Raw genomic sequence first — 17,679 nt, forward strand, 5'->3', positions numbered from 1 at the left:
AGGTGTCCCCCCCCCCACCACGAGGGTCACCCCCAGACCCCCGTGACCGGCCCGGCTGCGCCCCCAGGCCCTGCCCTACGTGTGCCTGCTCATCGCCATGCTCTTCTTCATCTACGCCATCATCGGGATGCAGGTGAGACACCTGGGTGCAGGTGAGACCTCCTGGGTGCAGGTGAGACACCTGGGTACAGGTGAGACTCATGGGTCCAGGTGACACCCACGGGTCCAGGTGACACCCACGGGTGCAGGTGACACCCCCAGCCCCCCCGGCCCACCTGAGCTGTCCCACCCTCCCTCAGGTGTTCGGGAACATCGGGATCGAGGAGGAGGATGACGAGTCGGCCATCACCCAGCACAACAACTTCCGCACCTTCTTCCAGGCGCTGATGCTGCTCTTCAGGTGAGCCCCGTTGTCACCTGGGCAGCCCCAGTGTCACCTGGGTACCCAGTGTCACCCCGGCACAGTCCCAGTGCCATCCCAGTGTCACTTGTGCCATCCCAGTGTCACCCCAGCGCAGTCCCAGTGCCATTCCAATGTCACTTATGCCATCCCAGTGCCATCCCAGTGTCACCTGGGTACCCAGTGCCACCCCAGCACAGTCCCAGTGCCATTCCAATGTCACTTGTGCCATCCCAGTGTCACCCCAGCACAGTCCCAGTGCCATCCCAGTGTCACCTGTGCCATCCCAGTGCCACCCCAGCGCAGTCCCAGTGTTCCCAGTGCCGCACTGGTGCCACCCGCTCTCCGAGATCCGCTCCGCCGTGTCCCCCCCGTGTCCCCCCACCGTGTCCCGTGTCCCGTGTCCCGTGTCCCGGTTTCCGGGCTCGTGACCGCTGTCGCCTGTCGCCAGGAGCGCCACCGGGGAGGCGTGGCACGAGATCATGCTGTCGTGCCTCAGCGGGAAGCCGTGCGACGAGAACTCGGGCATCAAGGAGGACGAGTGCGGCAACGAGTTCGCCTACTTCTACTTCGTGTCCTTCATCTTCCTCTGCTCCTTCCTGGTGAGCCCCCGGGGGGGGGTCCCCCAAGCCAAATCAGCCCCCCCCGAACCCCCCCTGTGCCCCCCAGAGCCCCCGCCCCACATCCCGCATCACCTTCCTTCATCTCCTTCATCTTCCTCTCGCTCTGCTGAGCCTGGAAGGATCCGGGAGGGGGGGGGTCCCCAAACCGCCCCCCTCCCCAAAACACCCCCGTACCCCGGGGGGAGCCACCACCCCCCCCCCAGACCTTCCTTCATCCCCTTCCTTCCTCACCTTCCTCACCTTCCTCACCTTCCTCACCTTCCTCACCTTCCTCACCTTCCTCTCCCTCTGTCGAGCTCGAGGAGGTTCCGGGGGGGCTCTGGCGGGGGGGGGACACAGCCCCCTGACCCCCCCCGACCCCCTCGACCCCTCCCCAAAGATGCTGAACCTTTTCGTGGCCGTCATCATGGACAACTTCGAGTACCTGACGCGCGACTCGTCCATCCTGGGCCCGCATCACCTGGACGAGTACGTGCGGGTCTGGGCCGAGTACGACCCCGCAGCCTGGTAAGGACCCCCCCGGGGGAGGGGGGCAGGGACCCTCCGGACCCCCCCAGACCCCCCCGGATCCCCCCAGACCCCCCCGCATCCCCCCGGATCCTCCCGGCACCGGGGACACCTCGGGGGGGGGGGGCAGAGGGAAGGGGCAGAAAAAGTGACCAAGACCCCCCCCCCCCCCCGAGTCCTCCGGGACCACCCGGGGGGTCCCCGGTGTGTCCCCCCCCCACCCCAGGGGGTCCCCGGTGTGTCCCCCCCCCACCCCAGGTGTGTCACCCCCCCCCAGAACCGGAGGTGGCCCCGTTGGGGTCCCGGGTGGTCCCTGGAACCCGAATTGTCTCCGGGGGGGGGGTCCCGGGGCTTTCTGTCGCCCCCTCCCCATTTGGGGGAGGGTCTGTGGTGCCCGAATCATCTCGGGGGGCGGCGGGGGGGGGGGGGGGGTGTCCTTCTCCCAGTAACGGGCCCGGGGGTGTCCCCGTGGTCCCAGGGTGGTCCCGGTGGTCCCGGTGTGGTCCCGGTGGTCCTGGGGATGTCCTGGTGGTCCCGGGGGGGTCCCGGGGGGGTCCCGGTGCTCTCGGTACTCCCGGGATGGTCCCGGTGGTCCCGAGGTGGTCCCGGGAGGGTTCTATGTGGTCCCGGTGGTCCCGGTGGTCCCGGTGTGGTGCCGAGGTGGTCCCGGTGGTCCTGGGGATGTCCTGGTGGTCCAGGAGTGGTCCCGGTGGTCCCGGGAGGGTTCCAGGTGGTCCCGGTGTGGTGCCGAGGTGGTCCCGGTGGTCCTGGGGATGTCCTGGTGGTCCAGGAGTGGTCCCGGTGGTCCCGGGAGGGTTCCAGGTGGTCCCGGTGGTCCCCAGGTGGTCCCGGTGATCCCGAAGGGGTCCCGGTGTTCTCGGAGGAGGGTCCCGGTGGTCCCGGTGTTCCCGGGGTGGTCCCGGTGATCCCGGAGGAGGGTCCCGGTGGTCCCGGTGGTCCCGAGGTGGTCCCGGTGATCCCGGGGGATGTCCCGGTGTTCCCGGGGGGTGGTCCCGGTGGTCCCGAGGTGGTCCCGGTGATCCCGGTGAGGTCCCGGTGATCCCGGGGGATGTCCCGGTGCTCGCGGGGGGTGGTCCCGAGGTGGTCCCGGTGGTCCCGGTGGTCCCGGGTGGGGGTCCCGCCCCGCACTAACGTGTGTCTCTTGCAGCGGGCGCATCCACTATCGCGACATGTACAGTTTGTTGCGCGTGATCTCCCCCCCCCTGGGGCTGGGCAAGAAATGCCCCCATAGGGTGGCCTGCAAGGTTCGGCCCCCCCCAAGACCCCCTCCCCAAAAAAAAAACCCCAAAAAACAAAAAAAAACCCCCCCAAACCCCGGGGCTGGAATGCGCTTCCCGGCGCCCCCCACAATATATACATCTATCGGATGGATAATGTATATACCGCCCCTCCCCCCGCCCCGCCCCCACCCCGGCATGGAGCCCCTCCCCCACCTCCCCCTCCCCTCCCCCCACCCACCCGCACCCGGCATGGGGAACCCAACCCCCCCCCCCCACCCACCCCCCAAAAAAAATCAAAAATTTCCCCCCAAAAAATCTCCGCCAAAACGGGGAAATTCCGCTTTGGGTTGCGAGGTTCCGCCCCTTCATTGGTTCGATGAGTTTGATTGGTTTTCATCGATTAATTATCCATGATCGCCCCATCATTTATCGGCGTCCACGATGTCATCGTTTTCGCGATTTCATCGATTTTCGTTATTTAATTATTTTCGCTATTTCATCGATTTTCGTTCTTTCATTATTTTCGCTATTTCATCGTTTTCGTTCTTTCATTATTTTCGCTATTTCGTTATTTTCGTTCTTTCATTATTTTCGTTATTTCACCGTTTTCGTTATTTAATTATTTTCGTCACTTGATTGCTTTCGCTACTCAATTATTTTCTGTTAATAAATTATTTTCGCCGTCAGAGCGTTTTGGTCGCTGAGCTCTTTCCGTCGCCAGATTGTTTTTATTATTGAATTGCTTTCGTTGTTTAATCGTTTTCGTTATTAATTATTTTATTTAGTTATTTATTTAATTATTTCTTCGTATAATTGTTTAATTATTTCCGTATTTAGCCATTTAGTTATTTATTTTATTTCTTTTTTCTCGTTTGATTTTTTTCCGTCGTTAATTATTCTCGTTATCGATTCATTTTCATAATTTATTTATAATATAAATAATTTCATCATTATTAAGCTAATTTATTAATTCTTTTTACTATCGAATTACTTTAATTGTTTAATTGTTTTCGCTACTTAATTGTTTTCATTGTTTAATGATTTTCGTTATTTAATTATTTTCATTATTATTGTCATTATCAGTTTATTTTCATTATTCAGCTCTCTTCGTTATTTAAATATTTCTCATTTTTTAAACATTTCTCATTTTTTACGTGGTTTTTTATTATTTAATTGCTTTTGTAACCCCGTTTTTAAAAAAATTCTCTTTATTCTCATTCTTCTTCTGGTCCTTGTTTTATTTATTAATTTTCTTCTTTTTATTTTCTTCTTCCCTTTATCCTTTTCTCACTGCTTAATTATTTTTAATCATTTAATTATTGTCATTTTTCCTGTAATCCTTTCAATTTTGCCTTCTCGTTGGTTTTATTAATTTTTATAATTTTTCTGTTGTAAAAGTGTCTCTTATATCATTTTTATTACATCATTTTTATTACATTCATTTAATTGTATTAATTTATTTTCTTATATTTATTAAGTTTAACGACTCAGCCGATTTTTCTTATTTTTTTCTAATTATTTAAGCTTTTATTACATTTTATCATTTTCGGGTTTATCATTGCCCCTAATTCTGATGTTTTATAATTTTTATTTTTTTAAATTTTCATTTGCTATTTTATATTTACATTTTTTTTTTTTGCTTTTTAACAATAAAAATGATAAAAAGTAAACATAACATAGAGATAAAACATAAAATGATAAAAAGTAAAAATAATTGCAATAAAAATAAGCGCTATTTTTATTGTCGTTATTACCGTTACTTTTTATTATTTTTATTTTTATTCTTGTTATTTTTACTTTTTATCGTTTTTTATTTGCCTTCTTCTTTACCACACGCTTTTAATTATTTCTCATTTTCCCATTTTAATTCATTTTTCCATTTTTTTTTGCATCCATCCCATTCCCTGTCACTTTTTCCTTCCCCTCCCTTTTTATTTTTCCCACTCCCAACTCTTTTTTACTCTTCCCAATTTTTACCTTTTCTCATTTCTGCTACTTCCATTTTTATTATTATTATTCCCAGTTTTTTAAATTTTTAATTAATTTTTAATTTTATTTATATATATATATATATTATTCTTTCAACACCCCAATTTTCAATTTTATTTATTTATTTATTTATTTATTATTATTAATTTTTTTAACCCACCCATTTTCAATTTCCTCTCTGTATATATATATATATTTTTTAAATTTCTTTTTTTTTTTTTTAAGAATTTCTCTTGCCGCCGTGTCTGCGTACACACATTTAATTTTTTTTTTAAATTATTATTTATTTTAATTTATTTTGTTTTGGAATTTCTCTTGCCCTGGTGTCCGCATACACACACACATAAATATTTTTAATTTTAAAAAATTAATTTATTTTATTTTATATTGGAATTTCTCTTGCAGGGGTGTTCGCATACACCTATATATATATATTTATTTTATTTTATGTTATGTTATTTTATTTTATTTTATTTTATTTTATGTTATTTTATTTTATTTTAGTTTGGAATTTCTCTCTCCGCATACACACTGATGCACGCACATATATATATATATATATACACATATTTATTTTAATTTTATTATTTTATTTTTATTTTATTTTATTTTATTTTGCCCTTTCTTTTGCCACGGGGTCCGCGTACACACATCTACATACATATAGATATAGATATAGATATATACACACATATTTATTTGTATTTTATTATTTTATTTTATTTTAATTGATTTTATTTTATTTATTTATTTTATTTTATTTTGCCGCTGTGTCCGCGTACACAGATATACATACACCTCTATATATGTAGATATATATACACATCTTTATTTTTATTTTATTTTATTTTATTTTAATTGATTTTATTTTATCCATTTAATTGATTTTATTTTATTTTATTTATTTTATTTTAATTGATTTTATTTATTTTATTTTATTCATCTTATTTATTTTATTTTATTAATTTAATTTAATTTAATTTAATTTAATTTATTTAACCCTTTCTCTTCCCGCGGTGTCCGCATAGACACATATACATACATATATACACACACATCTTTATTTTTATTTTATTTATTTTATTTATTTTATTTTATTTTATTTTATTTTATTTTATTTATTTTATTTTATTTTATTTTGTTTTATTTTTTTATTTTATTTATTTTATTCATTTTATTCATTTTATTTATTTTATTTTGTCTATTTTATTATTTTATTTTATTCATTTTATTTATTTTATTTTATTTTTTTTTATTTTATTTTGCCCTTTCTCTTGCCGCGGTGTCCGCGTACACACAGATACATACATATATATATATATATATACACACATATTTATTTTAATTTTATTTTATTTTAATTGATTTTATTTATTTTATTTTATTATTTTATTTTATTTTTTTATTTTATTCATTTTATTTTATTCATTTTATTTTTATTTTATTTTATTTTATTTTATTATTTTATTTTATTCATTTTATTTTATTTTATTTTATTTTATTTTATTTTATTTTATTTTATTTTATTGTATTTTTTTATTTTATTCATTTTATTTATTTTATTTTATTTTATTATTTTAATTCAATTTAATTTAATTTATTTTACCCTTTCTCTCCCCGCGCTCTCCGCCCACACACACACACACACACACACATTTTTTTTAATTTTTTTTTTTTAATATATATATATATATATATATAATTTTCCCCAACTGCTCTCATTCCATTTCTCCCTTTCTCTCCCCGGTGTCGCCCCCCGCCCGCTGTAACCCCCGGTGTGTCCCCCCCCCTCTCTCGCCCCCAGGGGCCGCCTGACCCTCGCCGACATGTACGAAATGCTGCGGCACATGTCGCCGCCGCTGGGGCTGGGCACCAGCTGCCCCCCCCGCGTGGCCTATAAGGTAGAATAACCCCCCGAGGAGCCCCCCGCCCAAATTTGGGGAGGGGGGGGATTTCGGTTTTTTTTTTGGTTTTTTTTTTTTTTTTGGTTTTTTTGGTGTTTTTATTTTTTTGCCCTCCTGCGGCCGCCGGCCCCTGCTGAGCCCCCCCTTGGATGGGCCGGGTAAGATGCGCCCTCCTTCCCTCCCTCCCCCCACAAACCCCCCAAAACCTAAAAAAAAAAAAAAAAAAAAAAATCGGGGACCCCCCCCCCCCCCCCAATTCACATCAAAGGGGGTTTGGGGTCCCCTTGGGGCTCAGCTGAAAAATCCCCCCAAAGATTTCCTTTTGGGGTCTCCTGGAAGGGACCGCGACACCCCCAGCCTCAATTTGGGGTCCCTTATGGGGCTCAGCCCCAATTTGGGGTCTCTTATGGCGGTCAGAAACCCCCAGCCCCAAATTTGGGGTCCCTTATGGGGCTCAGCCCCAATTTGGGGTCTCTTATGGGGGTCAGAAACCCCCAGCCCCAAATTTGGGGTCCCTTATGGGGCCCAGCCCCAATTTGGGGTCTCTTATGGGGGTCAGAAACCCCCAGCCCCAATTTGGGGTCCCTTATGGGGCTCAGCCCCAATTTGGGGTCTCTTATGGGGGTCAGAACCCCCCCAGCCCCAATTTGGGGTCCCTTATGGGGGTCAGACCCCCCCAGCCCCAATTTGGGGTCTCTTATGGGGCCCAGCCGCAATTTGGGGTCTCTTATGGGGGTCAGAAACCCCCAGCCCCAATTTGGGGTCCCTTATGAAGCTCAGCCTCCCCATTCCTATTTCAGACCCCCCCCCAAATTTCCTTTTGGGGTCTCCTCAGAAGACTCAGTTCCCCCCCCCTCCAACACCCCGAGCCCCTATTTGGGGTCCCCCCACGAGCCCCTCCCCCATACCGGGGGTCCCCCCCCCCGCATTTTTAAGGACCCCCCCCCCCTCCCAGCCCCCCCCCTCCCCCCCCCCCGGCTGCTGCACGGCCCCTCCCCCCCTCCCCTCCCCCCCCCGCACCGCGGGGGCTCCGGAGCTGCATCGTGGGGTGGGGGAGGGGGGGTCCTGCATCGTGTGGGGGAGGGGAGGGGTCGGGCATGGGGGGGGGGGGGGTCCGTGCCTCAGTTTCCCCCCTCCCCCCCCCCCCCGGCATCGCTCGCTCTGCACGGGGTTCTGGGGGTGGGGGAGGGGCCGCTCTTTTTTGGGGAGGGGGGGGGGGGGGCACCGGGAGTGGGGAGGGGTCGCGGGGCTGAGGCCTGGCAAACTCATCGCTCCCCTCCCCCACCCCGCACGTGTGACCCCCCCCCCCCTCCCCCACCCTGAGGATGTTTGCACCCTCCCCCTCCCCCCCCCCAAAAAAAAAATTCCAAACCCGGAATGGGATTGGGAATGAGCCCCTCCCCCATCTCCCGCTGCATGAGCCGCATGCGCCGCCCCCACCCCCCCAAAAAAAAAAATAAAATTTTGGGGGGTCCCGCTTGGCCGTGCCCCCCCCCCGGGATGGGAATTCCGTGGGGAGAAGGCGGGAGGCCGGGGGGGGGGGGGGGGTTTGGGGTGGGGGGTCGAGGGGTCGAGCCTCATTTTCCGGCCCCCGCCTTCTCACCAGCCCCGCCCCCCCCCCCTCCACCACGGGTGGGGGGTTCGGGGGTCCCGGCTGAGCCCCCCCCCCCCCAAAATAAATAAATGCGCTCTCCCTCCCCCCCCCCCCCGCCCCCCCCCGCAGCGGCTGCTCCGCATGGACCTGCCCGTGGCCGATGACAACACGGTGCACTTCAACTCCACCCTGATGGCGCTGATCCGCACCGCGCTCGACATCAAAATCGCCAAAGGCAGGGGACGGCCACACCGCCACACACCGGGGACACACCGGGGACACGGGGGACACACCGGGGGACACACCGGGACACACCGGGGACACACCGGGGACACGGGGGACACACCGGGGGACACACCGGGGACACACCGGGGGACACACCGGGAACACACCGGGAACGGGGACACACCGGGGACACACCGGGGACACACCGGGAACACACCGGGAACGGGGACACACCGGGGACACACCGGGGACATACCGGGGACACGGGGGACACACCGGGGGACACACCGGGGACACACTGGGGACACACTGGGGACACACCGGGAACGGGGACACACCGGGGACACACCGGGGACACGGGGGACACACCGGGGACACACCGGGGACACACCGGGGACACACCGGGGACACGGGGGACACACCGGGGGACACACCGGGGACACACCGGGAACACACCGGGGACACACCGGGGACACACCGGGAACACGGGGGACACACCGGGGGACACACCGGGGACATATCGGGGACACACCGGGAACACACCGGGGACACACTGGGACACACCGGGGACACACCGGGGACACACTGGGACACACCGGGAACACACCGGGGACACACTGGGACACACCGGGGACACACCGGGGACACACTGGGACACACCGGGGACACACCGGGGACACACCGGGGGACACACCGGGGACACACCGGGGACACGGGGCACACATCGGGGACAGGGACATGGGGACACCGGGAACACAGGGGACAGGGGGACACCGGGAACAGGGAGACCGGGACACCGGGGACGGGGACACGGGGACACCGGGAGACACAGGGGGATATGGGGACATCGGGGGACATGGGGGGACACGGAACCGGGGGATCCCCGGGGCCGCCCAGAGCCACCCGCGTGTCCCCCGCGTGTCACCCGCGTGTCCCCGCAGGCGGGGCCGACAAGCAGCAGATGGACGCGGAGCTGCGCAAGGAGATGATCGCCATCTGGCCCAACCTGTCCCCCAAAAACCTGGACCTGCTTGTCACCCCCCACAAGTGTAAGGGGCCGCCCCGTCCCCGTGCCTGTCCCCGCCGTGTCCCCCTGTGCCCGCTGAGCCGTGTCCCCGCTGTCCCCGCAGCCACCGACCTGACGGTGGGGAAGATCTACGCGGCCATGATGATCATGGAGTATTACCGGCAGAGCAAGGCCAAGAAGCTGCAGGCCATGCGCGAGGAGCAGGTGGGGACACCGCCACTGTCCCCTGGCTGTCACCCCGCAGTGTCCCCGCAGCCCCCAAGGGCGCCAGCCCTGCCCCGTCCTCTCCTCTGCCACCTCCGGCGTCCCCTCCCCATAATCCCAACCCCTCCCTGACCACCCCAGCCACGTCCCCTCCTTCTGTCCCCTTGTCCCGCTGTCCCCATGTCCTGGTGTCCCGGTATCCCTTGTCCTGGTATCCCCGTGTCCCGGTGTGTCCCGCTGTCCCGGTGTCCCGGTGTCCCCGTGCCCACCCTCCCGTGTCCCCGCAGAACCGGACCCCGCTGATGTTCCAGCGCATGGAGCCGCCGTCCCCCACCCAGGAGGGTCCCCCGGGGCCGGACTCGGCGCCCGCGGCAGAGCCGTAAGTGCCACCCGGTGCCACCCGGTGTCCCCGGTGTCCCCGCGGGGCCGCCCTGAGCTCCGCTGTCCCGCAGGGCCGCGCGGGACGGGGACATGAAGGAGAGCCAGTCCTGGGTCACTCAGCGCGCCCAGGAGATGTTCCAGAGGACCGGGACCTGGAGCCCCGAGCGGGGCCACCCCGACGATGTCCCCAACAGCCGCCCCAACTCCCAGGTGAGGGCTGTGCCACCTCCTGTGTCACCTGAGCCCCCTCCCCACCCCCCGTGTCCCCCCGCCGTGCCCGGTGTGTGTGTGTGGGGGGGGGGGGGCTGTCCCGCCGTGCCTCAGTTTCCCCGGTGCCGCAGCTGGTGGAGATGCGGGAGATGCCCAAGGATGGCCACTCGGACAGTGACTACCTGCCCATGGAGGGGCACGGCCGCGCCGCCTCCATGCCCCGGCTGCCCGCCGACACTCAGGTGAGGGGACAGCCCCGGGTGCCACCCCCGGGGACACCAGGGAGCGTCCCCAGGTTGTAATGGCGGCTCTGGGACAGCTGCGGTGTCACCTGGCAGTGTCCCGTGTCCCCCGCGATGGCTGCAGCGCTGGGCTGGGGGTCTCGAGGTGGGGGGGGGGAGGGGGCATGAGCATGGCAGCAGGGGGCTTTGGGGAGGCTGAGGCGACACGTGGGGTGGCCCGGTGGCCACTGGTCCCTGTGTGGGGACACTGGGCTCCAGCTCAAATCGGGGCTCCCCACCCTCGCTTTGGGAATGTCCCCGCTCCTCAGCATGTGCGGGCTGGGGGACAGGGCTGGGGACAGGGCTGGGGACAGGGACGCTCTGGCTGCTCTGCTCATTGCTGCTGCTCCCCCGGTCGCTGCTTGGCTGCTCCGCCCTCCCCACCCCTGCCCGCCCCCTCCCCGAGCCCCCCGGACCCCCGGTCCGGGTTCACAGCGGTCTCTGTCTCTCCTCCGGCTCCGCGGGCACCGCCTGGGCCGGCTCTGGCAGCGGAGGAAGGTCCGACCCCGAGGCAATAACCTCAGTGTAGGTACCGCGGGGCCCCCGAGCCCCCCCGCCAGAGCCCCCCGCCCCTCGGATCCCCCCCCGACCCCCACAGCCTCCCTCGGACCCCCACAGACCTCCCTGGACCCCCTCACTCCTCTCCAGAGCCTCCCTTCCAGACAGACACCCCCCGCTCAAAGCCCCCCACCCCACTGACCCCCGGGACCCCCACGGACCCCCCGACTGCCCCCAGCGGCTGTCCCCGTGTCCCCCCACACCTTGTCTCCCCTCTGTGTCACCCCCTGCGCCACCTCCGTACACCCGGACCCTCGTCAGCGAGGAGCAGCGTCCCTGTCCCCAATGTCCCCTGTCCTCCTGTCCCTCTGTCCCCAATGTCCCCTGTCCTCCTGTCCCTCTGTCCCCAATGTCCCCCTGTCCCCGATCCCGCTCAGGGGTCCCCGGCAGCAGCAGTTCAATGCTTAGAGCAGCGGCGGGGGGGGGGGGGGGGAAGGATCGGTCCCAGGGGGGCCCCGCCAGGGCCTTGGGGACACGGTGACAACGGGGACACGATGGCAATGGGGACACGGTGACAACGGGGGACAAAAAACACCGCGTCCCTCCCAGCCCAGCGGCGGGACACGGAGAGCGGCGGGGGTCAGCACCCACCGGGGGCGGGGGGCGAGCGTGGGGACAATCCTGGAGGGGACAGTCCTGGACGGGGGATGGGGAAGGAAGGGGAGGATGGAGGGATGGATGGACGGACGGACGGACGGATGGATGATGGATGGATGGATGGATGGATGGATGGATGGATGGATGGATGGATGATGGATGGATGGATGGATGGATGGATGGATGGATGGATGGATGATGGATGGATGGATGGATGGATGGAGGGATGGATGGAGGGATGGATGGACGGACGGACGGATGGATGATGGATGGATGGATGGATGGATGGATGGATGGATGGATGGATGGACGGATGGATGGATGGATGGACGGGAGGGTCTGGAGCAGCCCAAGGGCTCAGGGCACACAGGTGACCCCGCCCTGGAGCTCGCCAGCCCCGCCTCCCTCAGGTAACCCCGCCTTGGACCCCCCCATACACCCCCCCCCCCCACCTCTGGAGCCCCCAGACCCCCGCTCAGGTGACCCCCGGAGTCCCCCGGCCCGCCCCGGTGACGCCCCCGGCCCGTGTCCCGCAGACCATCGCGGACTCGAGCCCCATGAAGCGCTCGGCGTCGCTGCTGGGCCACTCCCGAGCCCGCGGCGTTCGCCTGGACGATTTCTCCCTGGAGCGGGTCCCCCCCGCCGAGGATGGCCAGCGCCACCACCCCCGCCGTGGCCACCGCGGCCACCGCGCGTCCGAGCGCTCCCTCAGCCGCTACACGGACGGCGACACAGGTGCGACCCCCGCCCCGGTACCTGGGTGGGGACATCTCGCCGCGTGTCCTGGGTGTCCCTAAGGTGCCTGGTGGCTTTGTCTCCTGGCCGGGGCCACCGGCTCTGGGGTGTCCCCCGGGTCACCAATTCCTGTCCCGCAAATCCTCTGGGTCACCCCAATTCCTGCCCCTGGGTCCCCACGCACCCCGGGGTCACCCCCTGTCCTGTCCCCCCCACCCCCCGGGTCCTCCCCACGCCCCTCCTGACACCCCCCCCCCCCCCCGTGTCCCCCCTCCCCAGGGCTGGGCACGGACCTCAGTGTCACCACGCAATCGGGGGACGCCCCCACCAAGGAGCGGGACCCCGAGAGGGGGCGGCCCAAGGACCGGCGGCACCGGCACCACCACCACCACCACCACCACCACCACCACGGAGGGGGCGCCGGGGGGGACCGCGAGCGCTGCGTGCCCCCCCCCGAGCGCCACGACTACGGGCGGCCCCGCTCCCGGGACCGCCGCTGGTCCCGCTCCCCCAGCGAGGGCCGGGAGCACGCGGCCCCCCGCCAGGTGGGTGCCCCCCTCCGTTCCCCCCCCCTCCGCCTCTAGGACCCCCCCCCCCCCCCACCCGCCATGGGGGGGGGGACAAGGGCTGCACCCCCGGTGTCTTCAACCAAAGACCTCCCCCCCCCTCAATTCCCCGGGGTGGGTGCTGCTCAGGCTAGGGGGGGGTGGGAGGGGACCCCCTCCCCACACACACTCCGAGGGTCTGTCTGGGTGAGGGAGGGGGTCCCAGAGCCCCCCACCCCGCCCGTTCTGCCTGCCCCAGTTCGGTACTGGTGGCATCCCAGTTACACCAGCAGAGCCCCCTCAGCGCTCCACCTCGGGGTGCGGGGTCCAGCCCCTCCCGCCTTGGGGGGGTCCAGCCCTGATTTTGGGGATCCAGCCCCCCCTCCCCCCCCTCCTCGGGGGTCCAGCTCCCCCAGGAGGGGCAGCACCCAATGGGAGGGCGATGGGGGGGGGGGGGAGGCGGCGGCGACGCTTGGACCCCTCCGGATGCGCCCCCTCCCCACTCCCTGCTCTCGGCCCCCCCCGCGCCCCCCCTGCCCGCACAGAGCCCCCCTCGCTTGGCCCCCCCGGCCCCCCCGGCTGCTTGGGGGGGCCCTGCCTTGATTCACCTCTCTGTTTCCCCATCGCTGTGCTTTGGCTGCGCTGTCACGGCGAGGGGTGGCCCAGGTAAGCGGCTCGGGGCCCCCCAAAATCTGCTCCGGCCCCCCCAGGCTCCGGCCACCCTGGAAAGTTTGGAATGAAGCTGCCTCCCCCCCAAAAAAAACCCAAAAACCAAAACGGCTGCGACTCCAAGAGGAGCTGCTTGGCCACTCCGGGATGTTTTGGGGTGCCCCCCACATCGCCCCATTTATACCCCCCCCAAAAGGACCCCGGAACTCCCGAGACCAAAATTGGGCTGCAGGGACCCCCTCCCACCCCTGTTCTGGGATGCACCCTTGAATCAGGGGTCTGAGCCCCCCCCAGTTGAGTTTGGGGACTCCCCCATAGTCCGGAGGGGGAGGCACAGAGCCTGTGCTGAGATTTGGGGGTGCACAGGCCCCCTCCCCCCCCGGCAAGAGATGGGTCTGGGGTCCTCAGCACCCCCGTTCAGGGACCCCCCGATGTCTGAACTGGGGGTGACAGTCCCCAGGCGCCCCCAGCCTGGCATCGGGGAGTCTCGTGCAGGGCGAGGACCCCACCAGACTCCCCCAAACGCGGAACAATTGGGGGTTCACCCCCAAACCCCCTCCCCTCCATGTGGGGGGGGGATAACGCTCCCCAGCACCCCCAGATTTGGGGTACCGAGTTCCCCCCACCCCGGGCTGACTCTTCCAAACTTCTCCAGCTCCCGCTTCCCCCATCCCCGTCCCTGCTGCCCCTCCCTCCCTCCCCCCCGACCCCGAGCTTTGCCTTGCGAGTGCTTTTGGGGGGACCCGGCGCCCCCCGTGTCACCTCTGTCCCTTCTGTTTGTCCCCCCCCCCCGTGCCTGCATGGCCCGTGGCTGTGTCCCCCCACCCCTCCCTATGGCTGCGACGCCCCCGGGCCCCCATTTCCAATCCCATGTCCCCAATGTCCCCAATGTCCCCAATGTCCCCTCACCCTGCCCGTGTCCCCCCGCCCCGCCGCCGCCACCCCGTGTCGCTGTCGCTGCAGGGCAGCAGCTCGGTCAGCGGCTCCCCGGTGCTCTCCACGTCCGGGACCAGCACCCCCCGGCGCGCCCGCCGCCAACTCCCGCCGACCCCCGCCACGCCGCGACCCCACGTCTCGTACTCGCCCGCCGCCCGCCGCCCCCCGCCCGCCGCGCCGCCCCCCGCCCGCGGCCCCCGCCGCCCTCCGCCGCCCGCCGACCCCCGCCCCGCCGCCCGCCCCGCCGCCCGCTGGCCCGAGCCCCCCCGCGGGCCCCGCCGGGACCCCGAGCCGCCGCCGATGTCGATGCCGCTCGACGGACGCGCCCCCCGCGCCCCCGGAGGTGCCGGCCCGTCGCCCCCCCGGCCCGTCCGGCGGTTGCCGAACGGTTACTACCCGGGTCACGGCGCCGGCAAGGGGCGGCCCGGCCTCCGCGACCCCTACAGCGAGACGGACGATGACTGCTGCTAGCGGCCCGGCCTCCCACCGACGACGTGTCGCGACAGGGCGCGCACGTAGCCGATATATCGCGACAGGGCGCGCACGCGCCGCGGCGTGTCGCGGCCGGGGGGGGTGGAAATCGCCACCCACACCGCACCCCCCCCCCCCCCTCCCCGCCCGCTCCCGGGGCTATGGATGAGTTTTATCATCTGGAGGAGCCGCCGCCGCCGCGGGGGGGGCGGCCCCGGGGATCCCCGAGCCCCCCGCCCCCCCCCTCCCCGGGACCCCCCGAACCTCCCCACGCCCGGGGACAGCCCCCGGCCGGGAGGAGCAGCCGGGCCGGGAGCGCAGCCCGGGAGGCTCCGGTACCTCCGATGGGTACCGGGTACCGCCACCGGGAACGGCGGGAACGGGCACCGGGCACCGGCACCGGGAACGGGCACCGGGAACGGGCACCGGCCCGCCCCGCCCGAGGCACGGAGGCGGCGGAACCGGGGCCGCCGCCATTGCATGAACCGAGTTACCGAAACCAGAAATAAAAGATCAAAGACAAAAAAAGGCGAAAAAAAGAAAAAAAAAAAAAAAAAAAAAAAAAAAAGGAGAACCAACCCGAACCCGAAAAGTCCCCAAACCAGAATCATTAAAAAAAAAAGGAATTTTGGATCGAGCCCGTCTCGCTCCTTCCCGGGATCGGGGCGGGGGGGGACACAGCACGGGGTGGAGGGGGGGACACTCACCCCCGCTGGCCCGAACCCCCCCGGGACACCCCGGGAACCCCGCACCGCCCTCCCCCGCTCGTGCTGTTCCCGGAACCGGGGCGGTTTCCCGGGGTTCCCCCCACCCCCGGGGCAGGTGCCGGATATTCCTCCCCCCCCTCCCCGCCCCCGAGTCCCGCTCGGGCGGGAAACTGAGGCAGGAAGAGGCGAGGGGGGAGGCCCAGCGCTCCGAACCCCCCCCTCAGTTTGGGCCGAACCTCCCCGACCCGTCAGAGGATCCAGCGGACACCCCCAAACCCTCTGTACCCCCCCCCAAACTTCCCCCGAGGCAGCGGCTGCACAAAACCCACTTTAATTCGACTAACGAAATAATAATTAAGCACAATTAAAGGGGGGGAGGGGGCAGGGCCAGCCTGGAGCCCTCCCCACCAAGAGCCCCGAGAGTCCGCAGGTCCCGGTTCCGTTCCACCCGGTGGGGTCCGCACCAGTTTGGGGACTCCCCGTTAAGTTCCGTGTGTCCAGGGGGGATCCCCGTTAAGTTCCGTGTGTCTCGGGAAGTTCCAGAACCGGTTCCGAGTGGCCGAGGGGGATCCCCGTTAAGTTCCGTGTGTCCAGGGGGGATCCCCGTTAAGTTCCGTGTGTCCCGGGGGAGCTCCAGAACCGGTTCCGAGTGTCCGAGGGGGATCCCCGTTAAGTTCCGTGTGTCCGGGGGGGGATCCCCGTTAAGTTCCGTGTGTCCGGGTGGCTTCCAGAACCGGTTCGGAGTGTCCATGGGGGTCCCCGGAGGGCTCAGCACGCCCCCACGGCGCGGACCAGGAAGCCGAAAGCGGCCGCGGGCGGCCCCGAGCAGCGTCCCGGAGGCCCCGGGGGCAGCGGCGGCGCCTCCGCCTCCAGCCGAGCCCGTTTGCTCGGTACCGGCCCCGGTCCCGGCTCCGCTGAGCCGCTGCTCCGTCGCTTCTGCCCGGCCCGGGGAGCTCCGGCGGGCCGGGGAGGGGTGGGGGCAGCGCTCGGGGGGTCCCGGTCCCGGTTCGCGGGGTCCGGAACGGTCCGTAGGGCCGGGTTGGCTCCGGTTGGGGGGCTCGGGGGCTTCTCGGTCGGTCGGCCGGGGGGGCACCCCCGATCCCGTTCACTGCAGGGGGCTCCGGTCGGTCGGTTCGGGTGGTTCCCGGTCCAGTCTCTCGGGGGGTTCCCCCATTCCTGCTCGGTCCCGGGGGTCGCTCGGTTCGGGCGCTCCCCGGTGGGTTCGTTCGGGCCCTGGGCGTTGCGGGGGTCGCCGCTGGGGTCCCCCCCCGTTTCGGGAGTCGCTCCGCAGGGCTCAGCCGGTGCCGGGGGGGTCTCGGCGGCGGCGCGGGCGCTCAGGTAGCGGTGCCGGGCGGCGCGGACGAGCAACGAGAGCTGCAGGCTCCGGTGCAGCCGGAGGCCGCCCCGCCGCACCCGGCACCGGTAAAGCTTCCACACCGACACCGTCAGCAGCCGCTGCGCCTCCTCCATGGCCGGGACTGAGCCGGGACGGCCCCGCAGCGCTTCTTGTACCGGGCCGGGCCCCCCGCGCTCCCCCCCCCCCGGCCACCGCATCCGGCCCCGCGGCCTCTCCGGGACCGCCCCCCACCCCCCCCCCCCGGTCCTGCCCCCGCTCCGCCACCGCATCCGGCCCCGGGGCGGCTCCGAGCGCCTCGGCGGCGCCGGGGACGGAAATGGGTCCGGGGGGGGCCGTGCCCGAAGGGAGGGGGCCGGAATTCCCATGAAAAGGGGTTGGGGACGGGGCTGGAATTCCCGTGGAATTGAGGGGAGGAGGCTGGAATTCCCCTGGAAATGCGGGGGGACGGGGCTGGAATTCCCGTGGAATTAGGGAGGAGTGTCTCTGTACCCCCCCATGGATTGGGGTTCCGTGTGACC

The 17,679-nt window shown here is 60.6% G+C and overlaps 2 protein-coding genes across 2 annotated transcripts in view; one reads left to right on the forward strand and one right to left on the reverse strand.

Annotated features, from left to right (window-relative positions):
• CACNA1A (calcium voltage-gated channel subunit alpha1 A) overlaps window positions 1–15,221 on the forward strand; it is a 31,666-nt gene extending 16,445 nt beyond the window's left edge. Inside the window, exons 33-47 of the mRNA XM_088154876.1 lie at window positions 68–133; window positions 300–400; window positions 852–1,002; window positions 1,403–1,530; window positions 2,699–2,795; window positions 8,388–8,493; window positions 9,425–9,532; window positions 9,614–9,714; window positions 10,002–10,093; window positions 10,167–10,305; window positions 10,437–10,547; window positions 11,076–11,111; window positions 12,278–12,476; window positions 12,756–13,021; window positions 14,654–15,221. Coding sequence (XP_088011002.1) covers window positions 68–133; window positions 300–400; window positions 852–1,002; window positions 1,403–1,530; window positions 2,699–2,795; window positions 8,388–8,493; window positions 9,425–9,532; window positions 9,614–9,714; window positions 10,002–10,093; window positions 10,167–10,305; window positions 10,437–10,547; window positions 11,076–11,111; window positions 12,278–12,476; window positions 12,756–13,021; window positions 14,654–15,097 — 2,145 coding nt within the window. The 3' untranslated portion in view covers window positions 15,098–15,221. The remainder of the gene's footprint in view (window positions 1–67; window positions 134–299; window positions 401–851; window positions 1,003–1,402; window positions 1,531–2,698; window positions 2,796–8,387; window positions 8,494–9,424; window positions 9,533–9,613; window positions 9,715–10,001; window positions 10,094–10,166; window positions 10,306–10,436; window positions 10,548–11,075; window positions 11,112–12,277; window positions 12,477–12,755; window positions 13,022–14,653) is intronic.
• Window positions 15,222–16,124: 903 nt separating this feature from the next.
• On the reverse strand, window positions 16,125–17,359 carry IER2 (immediate early response 2). The gene has a single exon (XM_088154950.1). It carries the CDS (start codon window positions 17,356–17,358, stop codon window positions 16,573–16,575), a length of 786 nt encoding a protein of 261 aa, XP_088011076.1. The 5' UTR covers window position 17,359; the 3' UTR covers window positions 16,125–16,572.
• Window positions 17,360–17,679: the final 320 nt, after the last annotated feature.

Source organism: Sturnus vulgaris, chromosome 33, assembly GCF_052056855.1.
Source record: "Sturnus vulgaris isolate bStuVul1 chromosome 33, bStuVul1.hap1, whole genome shotgun sequence".
Lineage (NCBI taxonomy): Eukaryota > Metazoa > Chordata > Aves > Passeriformes > Sturnidae > Sturnus > Sturnus vulgaris.

Excerpts from the sequence above, each read along its gene's own strand:
- IER2 (XM_088154950.1), bottom strand. The coding sequence starts at position 17,358 with ATGCGGTGGCCGGGGGGGGGGGAGCGCGGGGGGCCCGGCCCGGTACAA.